Source organism: Capsicum annuum, chromosome 10 (genome assembly GCF_002878395.1).
Source record: "Capsicum annuum cultivar UCD-10X-F1 chromosome 10, UCD10Xv1.1, whole genome shotgun sequence".
Classification (NCBI taxonomy): Eukaryota; Viridiplantae; Streptophyta; class Magnoliopsida; order Solanales; family Solanaceae; genus Capsicum; species Capsicum annuum.
Genome location: NC_061120.1, coordinates 1747553 through 1757387, shown reverse-complemented (window position 1 = coordinate 1757387; position 9835 = coordinate 1747553). Strand labels below are relative to the sequence as shown.

Genomic DNA, 9835 nt, shown 5'->3' with positions numbered 1-9835 from the left:
CATTCTCGATATCGCTCGATCTCCCAACCAAGGATATTTTCACTAGAAAGACTTAAATTCGAGATCTTTAATTAAGGATGGAGAAATTTCGACCATACAGTCAAAATATTAACATTTTTTTGGATATGCAAAGAGGGGTAGGATAAGATAGTTTTTGGTGGAAGTATCTACCATATCAACTCTTAGCCACCAATGAGAATTCAAGCTTTAGATTTTCTCTGATATTTTTGGAACTTTTTGCAGAAAATGGACAATAATTGGATGGAGACAGAAAAAGGATATTTTGGCACACTTCCCAATGCAATCCACTTCCAGTAGGTATGGATGGGGCTTTAATGTGAAATATCTATCTGTCGTCCTGTATTAGGGAGCAGTTTGTTATCCTCCGAAACTATGACCAAAGTTGCTACGACACACTCTAACTTCACAGGGGTCCTATTACCCCTAACTCAATTATAGTATTTTTGTCACCCTTTTGTGCTGACGTGGCATCATTATTACATAAAATGAAGCCCACGTCGGCTAAAAAAACCGACAAAAATACGCTAAAATTGAGTTCAGGAGGATAATAGAACCCTCGTGAAGTTGGAGTGTATCGTAGAAAATTTAGTCATAGTTCAGGGGCGTCTTATAATTACTACAGAATTCATTTCACTATTTAGCTCCACTGATCTTATAATGCATACAAATCCTGTTTGAAATTGTTATGATCGGACAGAATAAGCAGTACCACAAGCAAAAGAAAAACAGGATGAACACACAGAGTTACATGGAAACCCTTGCGGGAAAAACCACGGACAGAGGCAGAGGAATTTCACTATAATGGATGAAGAATACAATCATGATGAGAATGACGTATTTTTTGAACGTCCAGAACTGACCCACTAAATCGCACTTAAATAATAAAATCACAAACATAGTTCGCACCGCGAACTTTTCAAGGCCGGGATCAACAAAATTCGGGTCACAAGCTCTTAACAGAAATTTAAATGAATTTTCAAAGAATTTTGTTTCAACTCAATGAAATTACAAGATTTCCAAACTCTACACAATTGTTGATTACAGAAAAATAAACTATCCCTTTCTAACAAAGATGTACCCTTTCTCTTTTTTTCCCTTTCTAACAAAGAAAAAATCACTTGTATAATACAATTCTATCTGTACAAACATGGTAAACTTGGCTGTAGCTGTGTATCGTAACATCTCGAGCAGCATTCCCGGAGAGATCGACCTTCTTTATGGCGCTTTAAATCCGGATTGGTAAGCCGAAATTTTGGAAAGTCCTGATCTCCCCTCGGTGGCTCGCGGTTACAATGACCAAACCCCAGCAGAATTTTGTTTGAGTTAAGCCACTGGAGAAGTCGATACTAGCATCTGTACTCACTCGAGGACTACGATATTTAGTAGCTAAGAGAAGTTTCTCCTCGGGCCATGTCGCTGAGATTCTATCGAAGAAGTAGTTGTTTGTGGCACTAGATATGGTTCCATGAAGAGGACTATTACCACAGCCAGAAGTCAATGGCGAGCACTCTTCGACAGGTGAAGGTGGATGGTTAGCAGTGGAGACCTCGTCGAGACCATCATGACTACTTTGTTCTCCTGAAGATGAAGTGTGATATCTCAACGTATCCGACATGCCAGGCCAAGGAATGGCTACTGAAACATCTTGAGAATGAAAATGCTCATAAGATTGTGTAATAGTAACACCTTTATTTCTGCTTGGCCGAGAGTCGCCTTCGTGTTTCCAGATATAGACATGTGAATCCTCACTAGCACAGACCACATATCTTCCATCAGCCGTCGTAGAGGCAGAGATTTGCCTACTCGTATTCCGAAAACCTGTCATTGTTGATGCTAACTCAATGAACATGAAGAGTTCATGAAACCAAAACTGAAAACTGTATCCAAAGAAATAACTAGACTTGCAAAATACCGATATTCGAAGTTGAAAAGGCCACCAACAGCCCCAAACCTTAAAGACAGCAAAATGACACTCCGCTATGTTAATACTATGTGGCCTCGTGGTCGATGAAGTTGGAGGAGAACCATGAGGTTCTAGAGGTTTGTGTGTTCAAGTCTCACTGACGCCCGTTATCAAAAAAGAATTTTCATGTGTTTAGCTCATAAAAAGAATCATGCCCTCACGTGGGCAACATGTTGAAGACATAATTAAGTAAATAAATGTGTGCTCCTTAACAGCTTAAGCTTTAAGATGAGATGGTCGCAAACTTCAATACTAGTGTTTCTAGAAAAAGCAGATACATCTCAGTTTCAACACTAAGATGAATCTCGCGTTCCCAAACATAGCTCTTCCTTTAGGCCTCGTAGGTAACGAAAGTGAAATGGATAAAGTAATCTGGTGTCTCAATTTTGCATTGTGATCTAAGTTGCTCGGACTCTCCAAAAATGTGGCCGCACCCGTGTGGGATCCTTCAAAAATGCACTACTTTTGAAGGATCGAGACACACCCAATGACATTTTTGAAGAGTCCGAGCAACATAGATTGTGATTACCCAAAAAACAAGGCATGTAAACTGTAGATTGAGGGGTACCAATCCTTTCTGGGTTTTAGAGAAACTAAGATAAGGGTATCAACAAGACTATATGAATTGATCACATCGTTACTATCATAGTTGCATAACACACGTAAACCTAAAGGTGGAACAAGATCATGAACTCAAGATCAAATTGGTACAGTGGAAAAATGATAGAACAAACAAAGCAAATAAACATTAAACTAAATTGTAAACAGCTTGAGATTTTAGTAAACAAACCAACTGTGTGAGAGGCCGACAATGTAGAGAAATTGTAATGACTAGGAAATTCATAGTTTCAAACAACTCATCCAATTGTTGGAAAGCTTTAGATATCACGAAATAGAAGCTGACATAAGCGTTCCATGAAGTAAAGGTACGTTCCCAGTCAATAGTTTCTATAAGTTCCTAATGACCTCAACTACATCAGAACGGTATCACAGCTTGTGGCTTGATAACAAATATGGAGGTCCGGGGACCAGACAAGGTGGTGTATTTTTGTTGGACTGTCACATATGAAGTGGTTATTACACAACAGTCATTACAGGTAAGGGGCACAACTATTTGCGATATGTCTACTGTGCGAAAAGATAAGGATGCAAATCATCTATATTCGCATTGTAGCTTCACAAGAATCTGTTTTTCAACATTTTACAAGTTATCTGGGTGATGCGTTGAACCATCAAACAATACGGGACTGTTGGACTGGCAAGGATATTGTGAAGGAGAAAAGAAGAGTCTGGGAGACCACTCAGTCTTGCATATGGTGGGTGTTGGAAGGAAAGAAATCAACAATGTTTTGAAAGCAAATATGGAAGTATGCATACGATGAAATGTAGATTTAAATTCTTTTTGACTTTTTTGTAGACTAGAAGATGTTAATACATCGAATGGGAGGTTAGCTTTCTTCAGCTTCCTACAGTGATGTAGAGGAACTGATTTGCATGAAACTAGGCAGAAATTCTGTGCTTCCGTCTATAAAGTGTTATCGTTCTCAAAAAGAAAATCTGTTAAAGAGGCCAACAGCATGTACAAACAAACGCTGGTGCATGGCTACAGTCATCGATAAAATTCCAGCGCTAAGGAACTCTTTTTTTGTAACCATGGTGTCCAGGGAAGCTCAAGCGCACCTCAACTAATTCCATGGGGTACACAGGTACTGGGTAACGTTGTTAAAGGAACTCATTTTGAAGTGGCTCACAACGTAAAATTTGTGCCATCTTTATCCATAAAACAAAGTATTAGTGAAATTAAATGATGGAAAAGGACAAATAACTCCAGCTCAGGTTTATCATATACCAGTGGCCAAGTCGACCACATTTGAAGCTTTAATTAGTTCTGACAAATCAATATCAATGTACCTACAAGCTTCATATATTTATATACAGCAGTTAATCTGTTAATGTACCTTTGAACTTGTGAAAAAGATCCGCACCATCAACAACCCGAATTCTTGAGTCTGCAGATGTTATAAGCACTTGTGACATACTTCCTGGCACAAACTGTTCGTTAAGAAATCAGTCAGTAATTAATTCACAAGGTCAAGACACAAATTTACTTGGATTGCTTCATCCATGATAAATTTTTCCCCGACTTCCCATTTTGGATTGTCCTAAATTGTGTTCAACTACTTGAAAGGGAGTACTTTTTCCTATACTTTTCAATATTTTAACATGCAATATGTATGTGAGACTCAGTTCTACACTGAAGAGAAGTCCAAATTCTTTGAAAAATTGGTTTCATCTCAAATGCATTGACCGAATTCAATTTAAATATAATAGCAAGATGGAGGGTTTTGGCAATGAATGATCACTTTTTGCCGTCTAACACCAATTTATCTGTGTACCCTACTTCCAATTTGCCTTTACCCTAAAGAAGGCATAGATGAGCTTGCACAGATAAGCTCCAGCATCGGCAATCAATCAAAATTACGGTACCTGGAAACCAGTAATTTTCCTTTGGTGAGTCTTCTTCTTCTTATTCTGCAGATTGATTTGAGCTTTTTGCTGCAATTTATTATCTGAAAGTGGAGAAGCATAAGTATCAACACGTGGCAGACATAGCTTTCGTCTACAGAAGAAGATGAAATAAGAGAGACAGGAAAGGCACAGTGAATGGAACCTGATATGCTGTACAAATGACAGCTCCCCTTGTATGATCCAACAAGTGCCCCCTTGGAAAAGAAGAAACAAAAAAAAATTAGAAACTTAACCGTGAAATGTGCAGACCCGCGACATTTGGTTTTCACCTTTCAATAGGACTGGCACAACATCAGAGCGAGCTCTATGTTTGCAAACTCTCACCTGACCATCTGGTGTGTAGCAAGCAGCAGTGACCATCTCATGCAGATCATTCCAATCGACAACTTGCCGCTCGGGAATGCTCCATATGCGAACCTTAGCATCTAGGGAGCCACTGATGAAGTATCTATCATCAACAGGGTTAAACTGGATGCAGGTTACTGGATCAAGGCAAGGAAATCAAGAAAACATTGTGATCAGCCAATTAGCGAAAAAAGTTCCAATGTATGTATTCATCTATTATCTACTAATGCACAAAAGGGTGTGGCCGAAATGGTCAATAAAGTGGATTGATAGCCATGAGGTTTCAGGTTCAAATCCCAACGGAAGTAAAAATGCGAGGCGATTTCTTCCAATCTGTCCAAATGGGTGGATAGAGTTGCCCAGTACTTGTGTTGGTAAGAGGAAGCAGGTGCCCATGGAATTAATCAAGGCGCGCAGAAGCTGGCCCGAACACCACGGTTTTAGAATTCATTCATCTATAAACATACTAATTTTAGGACATACACTATAGTGCTCTTCTTGCGACAGAATTTTATGATGAAAGCTAAGAAATATTGAACTCTAAAGCTGGCCTGGGAAGAAAACAGGTGAAAAGATAAGAGTTAAGGTGCACATACCATAGTCACTGTGCGAGAAGATCTTCAAACAAGATTTACTAGACAGTTCCCAAAGCCGCACAGTTTTGTCCATTGATGATGAGAGCAATTGCTGGTAAAGAGAAATGGGACGAAAACAGATGTTAACTAGATGTAGGAAAAATTATCACAAGGATAGTGCTTGCTTGTTTAATAGCGGAACTTATTGGGCACCAAGAGACAATTTTTGGAGAGCTATTAACGGAGAATTTCTTAGGGGTTAACATTCATCAGTTCTGAAAATTTAAAGAGATTTTATTAGAGAATCGCACCCAGCGAGTGCAATGAATGAGTAGTACATCCCTAGTAATATGTATCTTAGTACACTAACTGCATGTAAAAAAGAACTAAGGAAATGAACCATATCCAATCTACTTCCTGTACATTTTAATGTTTACATCAAACAGCTAAAAGAGCTAAAGAACTACGCTTTAAGGTATAACGTTTTTCCCTTTTGTCTTCAAGAAATCCATAATTTCTTTCCTTCTACACAATCCGCCATATAGCCACTGGTATAGTGCTCCACAGCTTTTAATGCGTTTTTGAAGTACTCTTCTATTCCAACAGTGTAGTAGGTCTGTAGGAGATTCTGGCATGCGCCATTCGACTTCAAGCAAATTCAAAAACATGTAGCATTATCTAGTTTGTGAAATCTACCATGGATGAATAAGTATGTAATTTGCATCTTCACAATCTTCGTTACACGTTCACAAGCTCTAATACTATCCTATCTAGTATTGATTGCTGCCTTTGAAAGTCATCTGCATAAAGCTACCATTTCCTCCATTTCTTAATCATTCCACCTCCTTATAAGGGCAACTCGAGTACTTTCACTGTGTTATTGTGAATTTTTACGATGCTGAAAATGGTAGGAAACAGATCTTTGAGGGGTGTATGTCCTAACCATCTTTCTTTCCAAAATAAAGTATTCCACGTCACCGACGTTGATATAAATGTGTTCTGAGAACACATTCCATTTCTGATATATTTTGAATTCCCCAACTCCATACGGATGCTTTGGTGTTACTGTGATCCAAGAACTTTTCATCTTGTCCTTTCTCTATAATCACCTGCCTCCGCAGTGCCTCCTCCTTATTGCAAAACCTCCATAGTCACTTATAAGGAGATAGTTTACACAAAATATGGTTCTGTATAAATGACACTAATGTAGAATCTTCAGTATCTACAAGGAACTATGATAATTATCCATATTCCAACAAAACGAGAAGCATCTTTTTACGAACCAGAAGGGCTCGATTCCTCAGCATAACTTACTAGCTGATAAGCTTAGATGGTAGCACCAGAAAAATAGAGCAGTAACAATGTCAGACTCGGCATCCTCTACAACAACAACATAACCAGTGTATTCCTGCAAAGTGGGCTTTGGGGAGGGTAAAGTGTACGCAATGCATACCAGTACCTCAGGCGAAGTAGAGAGGCAGACTCAGCATCCTCTCACGTTACAAAAAACTTATAAGTTCCATCAATTCATTTCCTTGCTGTGTACTGACACATAAAAGTAACTCTATGATATCATACTCCCATAAGTCATGAAAGTATTAATCTTCACCTACCTCAGCAAACTTGGCTCACCATAACGATCTAATTTACTATTTAGTATTAAACTCACCCTTTGAATTAATTCTCCAACAACTTAAGAGACATTGGCAAATAATTTGCAACATTGAAAGACTTAATTATATTATCGAGGAGGCAAAGCTTCCATTAACAAATAACAGCCCGAGAACTAACCAAAAAAATCATCTTTGTTGCATTGAACGAAAAAACGAATGACAATACTTAACATCACATATTAATGGTTCTTCTAAGTCTGTTACCAGATATTCAAAGAAACAACATGTATTCTAACTGCATCAGTATAATTTCGCAGCGGTTACAGCTGTACAATCCTGGGAATAATGGGACAAAAAATCATTTCTTTTCTCAGATGCAACCTTAAGAAAACAAAGCAGATATATCAACAAATCAATCAGGAATCTTAACACGGTTTCAGATTTTCAAGGACATGTCCTTAGATAGGAGGTAGCGGAGGACACGGATTAGAGTAGAAGGTTAGCAGGTAGTAGTGTGCTATCTTGTGATTCGTGCATACTAGTAATCGTAGTATTGCTCATATAGCTTCGTGTCCTTCGCTTTCTGTTGTTTATTGTACTTCAATTATCGTATTATTTTGTTGTAGATATTACCCAATATGTCTTTTTATGCTTTCATTTCCGATTACTTCTTTTTAGACTGCTTTGGACTGTTTTTTCTTGAGCCGAGGGTCTATTTGTGGTAGGGTAAGTTCTAACTACATTCTACCTTCCTCGGACTGGTTATGTGGTTGTTGTTGTTGTAATCGGGAATCTTAACACATCAAAATTAGTTGGGCCGACTTTGCAAATCTTCTGTAATCATTCTACTCTATTCAGGTCAAAATTATTATTCTGAGTACTAAATTTAACGAGGAGAAATATTAGAATACCATCTTAAGTAATGAGATGTTAAGATAAAAATGAAGGATTCCAGCTAACCTGAGACTTGGACCACGAGAGGTCAAGCACGTCATCCAAATGGCCCTCAAATGAACAGATGGGCTTTTCTGAAAGCGCAAAAACCGTCTCTGGCACCAAAATATGCTCAAAGCCCATTGATTTTCGACTTGTAGATGACCTTCCTCTTTTTTTCTTCTCCAAATGGCCATCAAAACTTGGTGACATAGAAATTGGCTCTGGAGAAGCAGTTGCCGAGAGCAATAGATTAAAATTCCCATCTTCTGGTTTATCAAGCGATAGATCACCTTTCCTGTCTGATAATGTAACCTCCCTAACATGTATGACGCGGTCCTCACCGGCACTAGCAAGATATTTTCCATCCAAACTAAATTGTATGGTCCAAATAGAACCATTGTGTGCCTGTATCTCTTGGCTCTTATAAAGAGCTGTAAGTTCTTTGCTGGACTTACCATACTGTCGAACCCTAACTCTTTCAGGTCCGTGAAGGGAAGCGTCCTGACTATCATCTGTCGCAGAGCTTGACCTTCGACCGCCCTTTTCAGAAGACGTATCCCTCTCATCACTACTCCGTCGCTCCTTATGACCTTTCACCGAGCTAGCCACATTTCTAATGCTCTTCAGCCAGCTTCCCCGTTTTTTAATCTTAGGACAAGTCCCACCAATCCCATTCGTATTACAATCCAAATTACTAGTATTCCCGTCTTCTACATTCTGTCTCCTCATCAACTCCTGAACAATTGGTGAAGTTCCAAAACACATATCGAATTCTTCCATCGTCAACTGCTTTCCTGTACTAACTTCCTTAACTTTGTTCCACATCCCATCTTCCCTCACTTCATTAACCACAAACTCCTTTCCATTATCGAGATTCTTTATCGTACACACGCTCTCCTCAATTTCAACATCTCTGTTCGATTCCAAATCGTCCTCTACCTCGCCACTTTCTACTACAGGCAACAAATCACGCCTCTCATTTTCCCCGGTATCAGCTCTAGTCGACAATGCAGATCCATTCCCCTCATGTAATCCATCAACACTAAGACTTTGACTCGGGTTTCCATCATTATTTACAACTATACAGTCACCACCATTGTCTACATTCACAAAAAGAATATCACTACTTTTACGAACTGAAGAACAAGACAAAGAACTATAGCAATTGGACTCGCCATCCAAATTTGATCGAACACTCCTAGAAACACTACACTTACCACTACTACCTTGTGAATCATTACAATGAACTGATGAAACCGATCTTCCAACAACGTGGGAGAGCCCCATTTGACGAAAAAGCCGGAGTCTACGTTCTTGAATAGAGCAAGGTTCAGAGATCCAAACATCATAGTTATTCGAAACGCCCATTGCACAATTGAAAATACAATCTCTATCTTTGTCTCCTTCTCCTTCGTCTTCAGAAGGAGAAGACGAAGAGGAACAAGAAGCGTTCGCAGAAGAAAGCAAACGATCAAGAGAGTCGTAAAAACACTCTTTCTCTTCTTCTTCTACTTCTCTTTCTTTGCTCATTCTTCTCCTCCAAATGGAGGCATTCCCATAAAAATGCCCCCAAAATCACCTCAATTTAGCTCAACCATAGCTCTAAATAGCCAAAACTTGAACCCCCATTTCGCCAAATGGACACAAAAAAATGACACAGACAATAGTAGACAACGAAATGGGAGCTTATGAGTGTATACAAAATGCCTCAAAATCACCTCAATTGAGCTTAAAAGTACCTAGTACCTTCAAAAGGCCAAATCTTGAACACCCCCTTCATCAAAATGGAGTAATGTACATCTCCGGACCTCGTGCATAGTGGAAGCTTTAGTGCACCGAACTGCCCTTTCACC

At 39.0% G+C, this 9835-nt stretch overlaps 1 protein-coding gene across 1 annotated transcript; it reads right to left on the bottom strand.

The window, feature by feature from the left end:
• Window positions 1-949: 949 nt before the first annotated feature.
• LOC107845389 (WD repeat-containing protein 44) lies at window positions 950-9835 on the bottom strand. The gene is made up of 8 exons (XM_016689680.2): window positions 9200-9835; window positions 8007-9082; window positions 5455-5545; window positions 4838-4995; window positions 4656-4707; window positions 4472-4554; window positions 3943-4036; window positions 950-1839 (listed from the first exon to the last, which is right to left on the bottom strand). The coding sequence occupies exons 1-8, from the start codon at window positions 9510-9512 to the stop codon at window positions 1247-1249; spliced, it is 2460 nt and encodes an 819-aa protein (XP_016545166.2). The 5' UTR covers window positions 9513-9835; the 3' UTR covers window positions 950-1246.